General features: G+C 41.6%; 1 protein-coding gene across 1 annotated transcript in view; it reads left to right on the top strand.

Moving 5' to 3' along the window:
- The first annotated feature begins 578 nt into the window (after nucleotides 1-578).
- The window catches only part of LOC108175449 (uncharacterized), a 49,599-nt gene continuing 33,338 nt past the window's right edge, over nucleotides 579-16,839 (top strand). The window contains exons 1-2 of the mRNA XM_089317165.1: nucleotides 579-1,179; nucleotides 3,184-3,295. Of these exons, the coding sequence (XP_089173291.1) occupies nucleotides 3,245-3,295 (51 nt within the window). The 5' untranslated portion in view covers nucleotides 579-1,179; nucleotides 3,184-3,244. The remainder of the gene's footprint in view (nucleotides 1,180-3,183; nucleotides 3,296-16,839) is intronic.

Raw genomic sequence — 16,839 nt, 5'->3', positions numbered from 1 at the left:
CATAGCAGAGAGCTGGCCTGGAAGAGGGGCAACCAGGGTAGAATCCGGCACCCCGACCGGGACTAGAACCCAGTGTGTGGGCGCCGCTAGGCAGAGGATTAGCCTATTTCTATTGAGCCATGGCAACAGCCTCCTTGATTGGTTTTTAGCTTAGACTTTTAAATGATATTGCTATGGGAAATTTTTCTAAACACTTTGCACCAGTTTTTGCTATGTAAACTCCATACAATACTATTCCCAGAATTAAATAAGGTATAAATGATATGACGTAAGGCATTTAGCCCCTTAACCTGCCTCCCTGAATACTCAGCTCTGTTAGCTCTGTGTCCCATTCCTTTTTTGTCTCTGTACTTGGTGAATTAAAAGACTGTGTAAAGTGATTTGAAAACAACTCAAAGGGGTCAGCACTGTGGCACTGCTGCCAATTGGGGAGTGAACCAGCAGGTGGATGACCTCACTTTCTACCTCTCCTTCTCTGTGTAACTCTAACGTCCAAATAAATAAATAAATATTAAACAAAAGAACTGTAAACATCAATAAAACACAAATAAAAAAGGAATTCTCAAAACTGGATGTTAAACCATGCCTTCTACACCTCTGTTAAAAGTTACATTGTATTCATAGTCATCCATGATTTGGGAGAAGTTTCCAGGAACAAGGCTGTAAATAAGATTTTTCTGGAAGAGACAGAGGTTATGAGGGAGCCAGGATTTGGGGTAGGAAGCAGCAGTGGGTGTCACTCTATAAATTCTAATTCAGGAAAGGAAGAACAGCAACTGATCCTTGAGATTTTGGGGTGGGAAGGACAGGAAGGAGGGACTTAACAAAAGCCAATGCCCTCTGGTGGTGGGCACCCACCCCAGCCTGTAGCCCTTGGGGAGGGCCAGCTGGTGTCTCTGGGATGCTGCGGCCTGGACTCCATTTCCCAGAGTCCCCAGGAGCTCTGACGTAATCTGCGTTCCAAATGCCTGTGCGCATGCGCATTCTAGTGCCCACCTGTGGGGCTCTGGGTTGGACCAGAGGGAGTTCATTCCCAAATCAGGGTCAGCCCTGAGGGCTGTGCTGCTCCTTCTTGGGCATTTACTGCATCTCCTGCTCTGCACGTGCAATCCCAGGCAGTTTCCGAGCGCTCAGCCCAAGCCTGCCTCCTGCTGCTGCTTCCCTCTTCATCCTCCGCCTGTGAGTCCCACGTGCCAGGGACCCGTTCTGCCCCGCACTCGCCGCTTCACTCCCCATGGGTCCAGAAGAAAGGGTACCTGCTCCCGGGACTTGCTGCAGCAGGTTTGGGGTACAGGAAGGGTCGGGGATGCATGTGTGGGTGGATGGGTGCTAGGGTGGCTGGCAGCCCCCAGTGAGGCTCACTTCTCAGTGATCATGGCAGCTTCCCCTGAGGTCAGGACTGGAATGCTCTAGGGATGCTGCGGCCTGGACTCCATTTCCCAGAGTCCCCAGGAGCTCTGGCGTAATCTGCATTCTGAATGCCTGTGGGCGTGGGCGTGCTTGTGCCCACCAGGGCTGTTCTGTCTCCCAGCTCCACTTCCCAGGCTCCCAGCACCCGGCCTGTCCCCTGCAGAACATCACTGAAACTGTTCCTAAGGTGCTTTATTTAGTGGTTACAGGAGAGAGAGGGCAGCGGTCTGGGAACCTGCACACCCAGGGCAGCTGAGAGCACAGGGAAGCAAGGCGGGAGGCTTCCACTCTCCAGTTAAATAAGCCCGGTTCGCACTGCACCTGGTCTCAGAATGCAGTCTGAGCCGGGCCTCCTGCTGTTTCCTGGGCTGGTTCCTGTGGGGTGGGGCTGCATGGCCTTCAGCTGAGAGCCTGGGGCAACGGGGGGTGGGGGTGGGGGTGGAAAGGAGGGCCTGACTAGGCTCTGCCCCACTGCTCTCATCCTGTACCTCATCTTCCTGGTGGGGGTCCCTGTGGACACAGCTGCCGGGTGTGGCCCTGAGTGTTCAGCTTTCTCCCAGAGGGAGCAGTGTGAAGCGTGTGCAGTAGCTTTGTGCATTGATCCCATTTCTGTATCTAATTATCAGATTTTCCAATCTGGAATTTGAGGCTGTTACAGAAACCTGGGGTGGGAAAACTCCCTTCTTTCAAACAGGCACAAAGAGAGTGGAGGACCCAAGGGGTTTATATTGATGGCCCTGGGCTCAGCTGGAATGATTTCCTGAGAATTAAGCCTAAATTCAACTTTTACAATATTTATAGGATCATCAGCATCATACCTCAGCTGTTACAGCACTGGTGGGTTTAAATGCAGCCTACATGACTTAGGACCACATTTCCAATGGTCGGTGGGTCCAGTATGTTTGTAAAAGAGATGCCAGGGACAGATTTATGAAGACAGATTTATGACTGGAGTTTACAGAAGCAGAACTTAGGACATCTTCCCTCCCTAGACAAGATTTCAGTGGGCAGCTGTTTCACTCGTTAATTGTGAGCATCCACTTTTCAAGGTTTGTGTTGGATGGGGACCACTGCTCTTTCTTTGCCTCAGGTTGAGCCGTATTTCTTCTAGAAGGCCATGGAATCATAGCTGATGATTTCTTTGGCTGCTTTTCATTTTCTGTCCTCAGCTTTTTTTTTTTTCCCCTGTTAGCAAGGCTGTCAACTGTTTTACCTGCCCGGATCCCTTTGTAAAGTGACAAGTGAACTAAAATTAATGCAAGTCTACTCTGTGGGTCAATAACTGGAGCTATGTTTTTAAAGAATTATTTATTCATTTGAAAGCCAGAGTTAAAAAGAGAGAGGAGAGGCAGAGAGAGAGAGAGACGTCTTCCATCCAGTGGTTCACTTCCCAGTTGGCAGTAACAGCCGGTGCTGTGCTGATCTGAAACCAGTAGCCAGGAGGTTCTTCTGGGTTGGAGCTATTTTTTAAAATAATTATTTATTTGAAAGGTAGAGTTACAGAATAGCAGAAGCATAGATAGATGGCTGGAGCTGTTTTGATCCAAAACTAGGAGACAGGAGCTTTGTCCAGGTGCTTTAAGTGGGTGCAGGAGATGAGGGATTTGGGCCATCTTCCCAGGCCACAGCAGAGAGCTGGATGGGAAGAGGAGCAGCCAGGATCCCAACTGGCACCCCTGCTGACACTGCAGACAATAGCTTTACCCACTATGCAACAGTGCTGCCCACTAACTGGAGCTCTTTTTCTTTTTCTTTTTTTTTTTTTTTTGACAGACAGAGTGGACAGAGAGAGAAAGAGAGAAAGGTCTTCCTTTTGCCATTGGTTCACCCTCCAATGGCCGCTGTGGCTGGTGTGCTGGGGCCAGCCCATTGTGCTGATCCGAAGGTAGGAGGAGCCAGGTGCTTTCTCCTGGTCTACCATGGGGTGCAGGGCCCAAGGACTTGGGCCATCCTCCACTGCACTCCCAGGCCACAGCAGAGAGCTGGCCTGGAAGAGGGGCAACCGGGATAGAATCTGGCGCCCGGACTGGGACTAGAACCTGGTGTGCTGGCGCTGCTAGGCGGCAGATTAAACTATTGAGCCATGGCGCCGACTTAACTGGAGCTCTTTTAATCTGTGTTTGCATAAAGTGGAGAATTACAGCATCATGAATACAGATTAGTAACAGTTTTCCTCTGCCCAGTACTTTACAGTTCCCCAGTGATCCACTGAGAATCTTATATTCCATGCTGTGTAATTAAGAAGGCCAGTTACTTGTCTTATTTTGGGTTCTGTGTTTAAACCCATGACATTTTTGACATGGGAGGATATTAGTTCTATATTTTCATAGAGACTGGTCTGTGGAAGCATCTATAGAAGTTATAACTGTGAGACTGGTAAGAAAGAAGAGGGGAAGAAATAAGTACCCCTTACCCCCCACAGAGATGTCCACATAGTAGATAGAAGATGTGCCCTTGAAAACTGTTGCTGACTTTATGTGACAAACTGTGTTGGAGTGCTTCACATGTTCTGATAGAAAGGTATTGCCACCAGGCTGCTACTTTATTTATTTATTTTTTGAATTTATTTATTTATATGAAAATCAGAGTTACACAGAGAGAGAAGGAGAGGTAGAGAGAGAGATAGAGAGGCCTTCCATAGGATTCATTCCCCCAATGGCTTCATTGTTGTGAACTTTGCTCAGTTCCTGGCCTATACCTTTCCTTTAACGTAGTACTTTGCCATATAGTAGCCCATGAAAACTGCAGACTGCATAAATGAATGAATATTTTGAGGATGGTGATTTTTTAGAGGAACACCATGAGACAGAAGGAATAAAACAAAACAAAAGTATCCTCAGTATATAGAAGGTATACTGTTTTTGCAAGCCACAGAGAAGAGGGAGAAGAAGGAAAGTAGTGAGACTGGAAAGTTTGTGGCAAATGTAATAGGCACTGGTCAAGAATTTAACAAGCTCATCAGGAAAACATTAAGGTTTCCTTACTTTCATGTAGACTCTGCCCTCTAGTGGTGAACAGGGTCCTCTAAACCCACTTGTTGCACAAATGAAAACCCAAGGATTGTCTTCTCCCAGAGATGGAGTCTGCTATTGGTTTTGATTTACATTTCCCTAATGGCTAGCGACATTGGGCATGTTCATGTATGTCTTGACCATTTAGATTTCTTCTTCTGAGAAACACCTATTCTGATCATTGCCCATTTCTTAACCGTACATTTTGCTTCTTGTTTGGGGATTTTACAGTTCTGCATATGTAAGTTCTGCCTATCAATCTTTTGTCATATTCAGAGTTTTCAATGTTTTCTGCCATTCCATTCATTGTATCTTCACTCTGATGATTACTTTGTTGTGAAGATGTATCTTAATTTGATAGTCTGTGTAGTTATAAGATTTTCAATTTTCTAAAATTACATAAATATTCTAAAAGAACTGTGAGCAGAAAAAGAAGTCACATCATAGACTGTTTTAAAGTAGATCTTTCCAAGCTCTAGTTGATACATATTCATATTCTGAGTAAAGTAATGGAACAATTTGGATAGGAAATAAAAGTTGAAAAACAGATGCATTATAAAATATTCTACTCAGCCGTTAACTCTGTTAGAAAACTTCAAGAATATTGAGCAAATTTACAAAGAATAAAGCTAAATATCTTTCATAACTCATCAGATCCTGTGCTATTTCCCAAGGGCTGCTTTAACGACAGCACAAACTGAGTAACTTCCACAGCAGAAATGTGTTGTCTCATTGTTCGAGAGGCCAGAAGTCCAAATTTGTATGTTTTTATTTTTGTTACTTGTGCTTTTGGAATCTTACCCAAAACTGTTGTCGATGCTAATGCTTTACAGTTTCTCCTATGATTACTTAGTTTTGGTTTTATATTTAGACTTTTAATTCACCTTGAGTTGCTTTTACATAGTGTATGAGGTGTTGGGGTATATTTTCAGGCTTCTACATATGGATAATCACTTTCCTCTAGACCATTTGCTAAAGGGATTCTTCTTTCTCCTGTCTGTTTTATTTCCTTTGTTAAATGTGAGTTGCCTGTAGAAACGTCGGTTTATTTTGGCTACCTATTTTCCATTGAACTATGTGTCTGTTTTTACAACAGTGCTAACACTGCTTCTATTTTTTTAAAATTTATTTATTTATTTGAAAGGCCAGACACTTCTTCTAAGTCTCTCATGTGGGTGCCAGCACCCAAGAACATGGGCCATCTTCCACCAATTTCCTAGGTGCATTAGTAGGGAGCTGGATTGGAAGTGGAGTACCTGGTCTCCTAGCAGCATCATATGGGATGCATGCACAGCAGGTCAAGGCATTAACCCATTGCACCACAGCACCAGCCCCTTCCTTATTTATTTCTGCAGTGATCTTTCATTATTCATATTTTTCTACTGCCCTGCCCATTCTTGTTTTTTTCTGGGTCCTGGGGAATGGTGGTAGGTTGCTTCTGGGATATGTTTGTTTACGTTAGTAGATACTTGGTAATCTAAAGTCATAGTTTTTAGTTTCTATATTTCTCTGCTAATCATGAGGACCTTCTAGATGACTGCAGAAAATGCTGGCAGAAATGAGGATGTATTAATTTGCTAACAAAATACCACAGATAATGTGATTTAAATCATGGAATTTTACTTCTGAGAGTTGTGGAGGTTGAAAATATAAGATCAGGGTCCTAATAGCCTTGATTTTTCCAGAAGCCTGTAAGCAGATATTAAAAAGAGAATTAGAAAGAATGACAACAAAATCTGCAGGTACCTATATTTATGTATATATGTATGATATTCAATATTAATAGTTGCTAAAAGAAGAATACTGATGTGTGGGAAATAAAAGCTAAACCTTACCTTACAATATTGCAGCCTAGACTACATGAAAGATGTCTTCCTAAAATCTTTCACTGGCCCACTCTGTGGCACAGTAGATTAAACCTCCACCTGCAGCACCGGCATCCCATGTGGGCACCACTTTTTGTCCCTGCTTCTGCACTTCCAGTGCAGCTCTTTGTGAATGGCCTAGGAAAGCAGTGGAATATGGCCTGAATGCTTGGGCCCCTGCACCCACATGGGAGACCTGGAGGAAGCTGCTGACTCCTGGCTTCTGGCACCTGGCTTCAGATTGGCCCAGCTCCAGCTATTGTGGCCACTTAAGGGGTGAACCAGTGGATAGAAGACGTCTCTCTCTTCCTCTCTATATCTGTAACTCTGCCTCACAATAAATTAATAAATTTTTCAAAAACCTTTCACATTTTAAATTACTTACTTTTAAAATATTTATGTATTTGAAAGTCATAGTTGCACAGAAAGCGGAGAGATTGGTCTTCCATCTGACGTTCACTCCCTAATTGGTCACAACTGCTGGAGCTGTGCCTATCCAAAGCCAGGAGCCAGGAGCTTCTTCTGGGTCTCCCACATGTATTCAGGAACCCAAGGACTTGGGCTACCTTCTATTGCTTTCCCAGGCCCTAGCAGAAAGCTGGATCAGAAGTGGAGCAGCTGGGACTTGAACTGGCACCCATATGGTTTGCCAGCACTGCAGGCAGCAGCTTTACCTGTTATGCCAAAGTGCCGGTCCCACATTGCATCTTTTTAAGATGATACGGGTGTAAGTTCATGAGAAATTATTAGCATAGTAGGAGCCGACAGATATAGATGATTCAGGATGCCTTATTAGGAATGGTGATGCTAATTTTCTTATAAAATAAATAAATATAAAATCAAATATGGTCAGACATAAATGAAGACTAAATTTTATTAGTGGTGATCCAGAAAACACTGATCAGGTCTTTTCCTTCTAGTGTTAAGTTTATATTTTAAAATTCATGTTAAGTGAACAAATTTCATGTAATTTATATATATAGATTTAAGACCAAAATGATACATCCTACTCTATCTTCCTTTGCCTCATACTTCCAACTCCCTCCTTGTTTTATTTTCCTTTAATTTTTACAACTGCATGCTTTGAGTTTATTTTAGAATCACAAGCTTTAACCTTCTACAAAATAAAAAAATTCAGCACGTAGTAGCAGAAATATCAATGAGTATATTTTCTATACTCTATCAAAGAGTACAGAAAAGGGCTATGAACAATACTCAAATCTCAAAATATCAATTTAACTCAGATGCTACTTTTTGTTGTCTATATATTAATTACCACCAGAGAAAACATATGGTATTTGTCTTTTGGGGACTGGCTTCTTTCACGAAGCATAATTGTTTCCAGTTGCATCCATTTAGTTGCAAAAGATAGGATTTCATTCTCAATTATGGCTGAATAGTATTTTACACTGTATATATAGCTCATATTCTTTTTCCAGTCACCAGCTGATGGACATCTGGGTTGATTCCATGTTAGCTATTGTGAATTGAGCTGTCATAAACATGAGGGTAAAGATAACGCATGCATATTTGATTTTATTTCTTTTGGATAAATTCCCAGGAGTGGGATGGCAGGATCATATGGTATATCTGTTTTCAGATTTCTGAGGAACTTTTATACTGCCTTCCATAATGTCTGTACTAGCTTCATTCCCACCAACAGTGGGTTAGGGTACTTTTTCTCTGCCTCTCCACCAGCCTTTATTGTTTGTTGACTTTTTCAAAAGAATTCTTTATTTGAAAGGTGGAGTTACAGAGAGGGAGAGGCAGAGGCAGAGAGACATATGTATTTTATCTGCTAGTTTATTCTCCATATGACCCAACAGGTGGTGCTGGTCCAATCTGAAGCCAGAGTTAGAAGCATCTCCCTGTTCACCCAAGTGGGTGCAGGGGCCCAGGTACTTGGGCCATCTTCTGCTGTCTTCCCAAGCACATTAGCAGGGAGCTGGATCAGAAGTGGAGCAGCCAGAACTCAAAATGGCATTCATGTGGGATTCTAGTACTGCAGGTAGCAGCTTAACCTGCTGCACAAAACCTCCCTCCCCTGACTTTTGGTTTCTGTATGTGAGCCATTCTAACTGGGTGAGGCAGAAGGTCATTGTGGCTTTTATGTGCAGTCCTCTGGTGGCTATTGTTCCTGACATGTTTTCATGTGTCTGCTTGCTAATTGAAATCCATCCTTGGGAAAATGCCGATTTATATCCTTTGCCTATTTTGACTGGATTGTTTGTTGTTGAGTCTTGAGCTCTTTCTAGATTCTAGATATTATTCCTTTTTCCAGTTGCCTAGTTTGCAAATATTTTCTTCCATTCTGTCAGTTGCTTCATCTTGTTGAATGTTTACTTTGCAGTTCAGAAGGTTCTTAGCTTGATGTAATCCCATTTGAGTATTTATACTTTTCTTCTGTGCTTCTGGGAGCTTTTTCCAAGAAGGCTTTGGCGATGCCAATATCTTGCAGAGTTTCCCTCTAGGAATTTGATGGTATCACATCATAGATTTAGATCATTGATCCATTTACACTGTATTTTATATAAGTTGTAAGGTAGAGATTTTGTTTCATTTTTCTGCATCAGAAGGTCAAATTTTCCCAGCACCATTTTTGAAGGTTGTTCTTTGTCCAGGGATTTCTTTTAGATCATTTGTCACAAATTAGTTGGTTATGGATTTGTGGATTTATTTCTGGGGATTCTACTGTGCTTCATTCATCTACATGACTTTTTGGTGCCAGTACCAGGCTGTTTTGATTCTAGCTGTCTTGTAATAGGTCTTCAAGTTTGGTATTGTGAGGCTTCCAACTTTTTGTTGTTTAAGATTCCTCTAGCTATTGGGTGTCTCTTACATTTTCATACCAATTTTAGCATTATTTTCTCTAGATCTCAGAAGAGTGTTGTTGGTATTTTGATTGGGATCATATTGAATCTGTAATTGCTTTTGGGGTCTGGTGCTGTGGTGTACTAGATTGAGCCTCTGCCACCCACACTGGCATATCACATGGGCATCAGTTTATATCCTGGCTGCTCCTCTAATGATCCAGCTCTCTGTGAATGGGCTGGGAAGTCAGTGGAAAATGGTTCAAGTACTTTGGCCTCTGCAGCCACATGGGAAACCCTGGAGAAACTCCTGGCTCCTTGCTTCAGATCAGCCCAACTCCAGGTATTGTGGTCATTTGGATTCAATTAGCAATGTTTTTTATGAGGATTTTTGCATCTATGTTCATCAGGGATATTTTTCTTTCTTTTTTTTTAAATTTTTTTTATTTGACAGGTAGAGTTACAGACAGTGAGAGAGAGAGAGACAGGGAGAAAGGTCCTCCCTTTGCTGGCTCACTCTCCAAATGGCCACAGTGGCCAGAGCTGTGTTGATCTGAAGCCAGGAGCCAGATGCCTCTTTCTGGTCTCCTATGCGGGTGCAGGGGCCCAGGCTCTTGGGCTATCCTCTACTTCCTCCCAGGCCAGAGCAGAGAGCTGGACTGGATGAGGAGCAACCAGGACCAGAACCAGCACCCACATGGGTTGCCAGCTCTGCAGGTGGAGGATTAACTCAGTGTGCCACGGCACCAGTCCCCATCAGGGATATTTTTCTATAGTTCTCTTTCTCCACTGTATCTTTTTCTAGTTTAAGAATTAAGATGATGTAGGCTTAATAGAAGGAATTTGAGAGGATTGTCTCTCTTTGAATTGTTTTTGAATAGTTTGAGAAGAATTGGAAGTAGTTCTTTAAATGTGCAGTAGAATTCAATAGTGAGGCTGTCTGATCCTGGACTTTTCTTTGTTGGGAGGGTCTTTATTACTCATCCAATCTCTGTCTTGGTTTTTGATCTGTTTAGCTTTTCTGTGTGTCTTCATGACTCAATTTTGGTATACTGTGTGTGTCCAGGAATCTGTTGATTTCTTCTAGGTTTTCCAATTTGTTAGCCATCACAACAGATGCCCACATCCTATTTTGCAGTGCTAACCTGAGTTGGGTACTCCACTTCCAAATGAGTTTCATGTTAAAATCCCTGGGAAACAATGCATGATGGCTCAAATTCTTTGATTCCTGTCATCTAATTTGGAGAACTGTAACCTAAATGGGGACTTGAGAACCTGGTTTTGCAAAGTTGTAGCCATGTAGAAAGTGATCCAGCAGATGGGAGATCTCCATGCTTCTCTTTCCTTCTTTCTTTGTCTCTGTGTCTCTCTGCCTTTTTTTTATCATATTAAAATATTTAATTATTTATTTGAAAGCATTACAGAGAAAGGAAGAGTCAGAAATCTTCCACCACCTAATTCATTTTTGAGATGACTTCTATAGCCAGAGTGTGGCCAGCTTGAAACCAGGAGCTTCTCATCTGATGTGTGTGACAGCAGCCCAGGCACTTGGGCCATCTTCCACTGCTTTTAAGTCCATTGGCAGGGAGCTGGATCAGAAATGGAATAGCTGGTACTTGAACTGGTGCACATACAGGATGCCAATGTAACAGATAGCAGCTTTGTCCACTGCACCACAACACCAGCTCCTCTTTCTGCCTTTCAAATAAATAATTTTTTTGAAAAAGAGCTCAAGGTAGTAAAAGTCATCATGACTGAGCAATGGCAAATATATTGATGTAATCTACTTTTTAAAAGATCTATTTATGCATTTGAAAGGCAGTACTAGAAAGAGAGAATGGGAGAGGTTGATCTTCCTCCTGGTTTGTTCACTCCTCAAATGGCTGCTATGACTGTGGCTAAACCAGATTGATATCAGGAGCCAGGGGCTTTTTCCAGGTCTCTCACATGGGTGCAGGAGCCCCAATATTTGAGTCATCCTGTGCTGCTTTCCCAGACACATTTGCAGGGAACTGGATCAGTTTGGACCATTAATGTCTATGATAGTCTCCTTGCAGTTAAAGGATTTAGAATACATCTGGATTATGGGTGGGCCAAGTACAACAGCTTCCAGTTGTCCAAGGTTTGGACTAGATGGGTTCTAAGAAGTTTTGTTAAAATAGTTATTAATCATAACTCTCAGTTTAAGCTTTTCTTACCAAATTTTCATGTTTACTGCTGTTAATATCTAAGGGAAATTTGGGTCTCTGGATTGCAATGGATGAAAGCATCCAGACTAACAGTAATAAGGTTAACGGGCAGCAGAATGGTGTCCTCTGAACCTAAATAGCTTTTCTTGTTTGGTAGAGGGTGACCTACTGTGTTACCCTGAGACACTGACATAGATAGTAGATATTGGAGCCCATTCTTCTGCCAAATGGAGAATGCCACATTTTGGTCCATCATATATATACATACATATATATATATCATATATATATATATAAAGATTTACTTATTTATTTGACAGATATAGTTACAGACAGTGAGAGAAAGAGACAGAGAGAAAGGTCTTCCATATGCTCGTTTACTCCCCTAATGACTGCAATGGCTGGAGCTGGGCCAATCTGAGCCAGGAGCTTCCAGGTCTCTCACATTTTTGCAGGGACCAAGGCACTTACCATCTTCTACTGCTTTCCCAGGCTATTGCAGAGGGCTGGCTGGGAAGAGGACCAGTGGGGACTAGAACTAGTGCACATATGGGATGTTGGCACTGCAGGTGGAGGATTACACTACTGCACCACAGTGCCGGCCCCAGTCCATCCTTTATTAAGGAGATCTCAGTAACCATGCTCAGGTTTTACTGTCCTATATTCACGGCCAAAGTCCTAGCAGACAACATGGTTTGGAGAATCATAGGCACAGAGTGTATAGGAACTTCATTTCCCATATAGCACAGTTAATAACAAAGATCCAAGAGGGAAATTACTTGCATCATAGTCTTTGAGAACTAATGGACATCACAGGTGATCTAGAGAATTTAGGAGTTTTGTGAGTGCCTAGAGTGAAAAAGTCACTGGGAGCACAAGGACAGTGCCTGGAGTTTATTTTGATGTATTTTAGCCCCTTTCATCAGAGGGAGGCCCATATAAGCTGGACTGATTTGTAGCAAAGGTGACAATTAATTTTGTAAATGAGATATGCATTGTACTAAAACCCAAGTAGGATGATTAGGCTTGTATGTACTTGAGAAGTCTGTCAGATCATCTCATTCATGGAGCTTGTCATCTATGTGATGCATGCTTGTGTTCCTGATAAGTGGTGGGTGTGGTTAATTTTTTTTGCAAAAATTCTGTTTGATGGCAAAGTCAATGAGGTGCCCAAGTATACCTCAGAAGAAGTATCTTTTCAAGGTGAAGGCAAACTGAGACTGAGGGGCTTTTGGAAAAAATTTGAACAAAACACATTTGCTACACTTGTAATAGTTAAGACACATCATTTATCTATTGAGATGCATCAGATTTGTTAACATTAGGTATTAGGTACAATGGACATGGTGGATGACATACAGCAATATGATTTTAGTAATCTATCATGAGGTGCTATTTTTTTTAAACTGGATTTAGCAGATTAAATTGGGATGCCTAATGGGGAATAGCTGGAGTAATCACCTTTTTGTTAATTAAACATGAGATAATAAATGTTAGTGTATGAAGACATTGAGTTTCCTTTTATTGGGCCATCTTTGTTATTTTAATCTGGGATCTGTGAATTCTCATTTTCCCTAGCCAAGTTGTATCTTAAAAACTTGATTTTATTCCTCATCATGTTAACTCTGCTGCTTCTGGGATTTTTTTAGTACATCTGACAATCAGAAATGTAGATAATAGTATAGTTAAAATGAGATATACCAAGTAAAGTATTTATTTTTCTTCTGATACGTATTTTGGAATTCTTCTAAAATTCCTATTGAGTGCCCTTGTTAAATTTAGTTGAGTCCCTGGTTAAGACTCATTGGAGCCACTCTACTGATTGCACCTATGAAACTTTGTTCATAAATGCATATAGAACCTGGGAAAGTTGATGTATATCTTATGCTGTAGAGACATAGATGGACATCTTTTTTATCCTTTTTCATTATATAATTTAAAAACAAATTTTAGGTTTTCAATAGGATCAAATTATGTACTTTTGAGAAATGTACACATGCAGACCACTATAATTTATGATTTTATGTTTTCCTTCTTCAGATATTTAAAAAGCTTTATTGACATTAGGGCTGTGATATAGCAGGTCAAGCCCAGCTCTGGTCATTGTGGCCAGTTGGGAGTGAACCAGTGGGTGGAAGGTGTCTCTGTCTCTGCTTCTCCCTATCTATAACTCTTCCTCTAAGATAGATAGATAGATAGATTGATCGATAGATAGATAAATAAATAAATCCCGTAAATATTTAAAAATAAAAAATAAAGAAGACTGACCTCCCTCAATTTGCAGAATAAAGTCACTGAGTTCAGAGATGATACAGGAATTTGAACAGCACAATTCAGACATTATATCTAGTAAAAACTGACCAAAAGCTGTGGGCCAAGTGTCAGTGCCCATTTACAGTACCACTCAAATCCTCAAGAACTTGATCATATGAAACTTCTCTGGAGACACATGGAGCCCCAGCCATGAGCTCCCCTCCTACCTTTGTCACAACACTTGCCCTCCCTGCCATTGTGACAAATTCACATGCACGGTGGGTGGCAGGCACTGTGTTGGCAGCCAGGGCTCTTCATGCAGCCCTCATAGTGCTGCCCCTCCTGCCTCTGACTACCATCTCCCTGGTCCCATTTCAGACAATGCTGTCATTTCTGGGCTCTGCTACCCCTGAGATCTGACCTTAACCCAATATTCTTACCTGACACTGGCGTGGCATTCACAAATGATGTAGGAGAATCTCTTGTGCACCTACATCCTTTCTCACATGGTTTTGTAGTTGTCTATGTCTTGTCATCTGTCCCCCAGAACTGGAAGTGCTGTTAGGGTAAGCATTATATTCCCACCATTCATGTTCTATCACTTACACCCAAGAAAGTACCAGGTATGATGCAGACAAGTCATCCCTGTCTCCCTCCCTTCTCTGCTCCACACTCCCACAGTGCTAAGGGCCCTCGATCTTCTCCTCCTCCACCCCCCCTGCACAGCTACCACCACCATGAGACCCCCACACACCATTCTCCTCCACCCTCTATGACCCCATGTGCTCTTCAGTTCCAGTGGCTCCAAACAGAAAGATGCAGCAAGCTTAGTTCTGTCCATGAAGCCAAGATACTGTGATCCATCATCACTCAGTGAGTTGTGGATGTTGGCCTTGAATGCTCTGATGTTGTTCAGTTCTCCTAGAGCATTGTAGTCTCCCAGAAATCAAATACCTGCCTGCATATTACATTCAGCTAGGGCCACGGAGCTCCGCAGCACTCTTGTTGGAACCCTTTCAACTTATTCACAGTTCACATCTATTGCTCTCCTCTTTTCTGTGTGCCCAGCCACTCCTGCCAGAGCAGTCAAGACAGAGTGAGTTTATTTAAGAATCACTATGCTGAGCCTGTGGCAGGACACCTCACTTGAACCTTATAATGCATATTTTGGCTATTCTGGGAAAAATTTTTACTCATGTTCTCCTTTATTGTACTTTGAGTACCTGAGGTTGGTGGACACACGAACTCTGAATTTGTGAGGTATTCCAAATTCAGCTTTGAATTAAATAATTCTTTGGGCTTTAAATTTAACTTTTTAAAGACTGTTCTTACAGCCTCTGATTATGCCTTCTGGTTTCGAAGTAACTGCATCATAATGAGGACCATTGTATATAGTAGCAGTTAAAAATGTTTGCTATATGATAGAAATAGGGATTACAGATCACATATTCCTATGAGATTGTGTCCTGGATTTATGGGCATTTTATAAGTGGATTGGAGGAAGTATGTAGTACTGATGAACATTAATATGCTGAGAACACCTTGTCCTTTAATAATACAATCCAAATTCAGATTTACACATGACTTTTCTCCTGCTTTCATCTGCCATAGTAAAGCATTGAACTCCTGTTGATTCTACCTTTTAGATCTCACCGTAATCTGTTGCTTCTTCTGCATCCCCACTGCCACAGTTCCTTGGTTCAGGTCCTTCTAAATTACCTTTAATAGACTTTTTCATTATCCTCCCTACCTTTTGTTTCCTTACTTTTGTGTCCAAAGCCTTTTGTCATTCAGCCTACTCTCCCTGCCTACATCTTGCTGCTGAGTATCTCTTACTCCAATTTCTAGGGAAATCAAGTGGCTGCTAATTCTTTCAACATACCACACAAAGGAATGCTCAATAAATGCTTATTAAAGGGACTGGTGCTGTGGCTAGCCAGATAAAGCCACTGCCTGCAGTGCTGGCATCCCATATGAGTGCTGGTTCAAGCCCTGGGCTCTCCACTTCCAATCTATCTCTCGCCGTGGCCTGTGGTTTGGGAAAGCAGTAGAAGATGGCCCAAGCCCTTAAGTCCCTGCACCCATGTGGGAGATCAGAAGAAGCTCCTACCTCCTGGCTTCAGATTGGTACATTTCTGGCCATTGCGGCCAATTGAGGAGTGAACCAGTGGATGGAAGACCCCTCTCTCTGTGTCTCTCTCTCTCTCTCTGCCTCTCCTTCACTCTGTGTAACTCTGACATTCAAATAAATATTTAAAGAAATGCTTATTAAATAAAGAAATGGAATGCCTTCCATAGGTAGGGTGAACATTTAACTTGTTTGGCCCAAGATGATTCTGGTTTATACATATCAACAGTGTATCATTATTAATATGCCCTTTTTATGATCAAACTTGTGTGAGAACAACAATTACATATTCACTTAAGTGTGGCAGTCATCAAATAGATCTCTATTTCCTAGGCCCATCTATTAAGTATTTCTTGGAGCTCAGAAATCTTATGTATTTATTTTGTATATCTTCAAATATTCATTTAACTAAAATACTGACTCTGTCAAGATGCTGAATTTTAATTTCACATCAAATATGTTTCTTGCCCCATTTAGTTTTCCATCTGGCAAGAAAGAACAATCTACCCAAGGAATATTGCCTGACCTTGAAAATACTAGTGTGAAGTCAGTGGATAAAGATTTAACCACTCCTAATCCAGCAACAAATTTAATTCCATGAACTCTAATTCAGAGAAGTAATCATAAGCAAAGAACTTGATGTCACCCAGTTATCCATTTGAACATCTACTTAAAAAATAAAACAATCCAAAAAACACACAAATACCTAAGAATTCATAATACATACATTCCATTTTTATATTAAACATAAGAAAAAATGACCATGGAATAATAGCAACTTTGAATCTCCTCCTTTTTCAGACAAGTAATAATCATATGTGGTTCTCTACAGTGTAAATTATTGTAGGCACTCTTCTCTCTCATTTTTTTTTTTTTTTGCCCTATGAGACATTTAAGGTGTTAGAAACTGAGCCCCAAGACAAAAGAATGATTTTTTTAAAACCAGTATTATATTTCATTGGCTTTTAGCTTAGACTTTTTAATGATACTGTCATGGGCTTTTTCTGAACTCTTTCCACTTAATTTCCTGTTTGAAAATTGATAATATTGCCCACAGAATTGATCTAAGGTATAAATGACATGATGTAAGACATTTAGGCCCTTAACCTGGCTCCTTGAAGATACTCAGCAATGTTGGCTCTGCATCCAGTTCCTCTGTTTGTCTCTGTACTT

The sequence above is a fragment of the Oryctolagus cuniculus genome, chromosome 17 (genome assembly GCF_051225735.1).
Source record: "Oryctolagus cuniculus isolate XC-2025 breed Fujian yellow rabbit chromosome 17, ASM5122573v1, whole genome shotgun sequence".
Classification (NCBI taxonomy): Eukaryota; Metazoa; Chordata; class Mammalia; order Lagomorpha; family Leporidae; genus Oryctolagus; species Oryctolagus cuniculus.
This window is presented reverse-complemented; position numbering and strand designations above follow the sequence as displayed.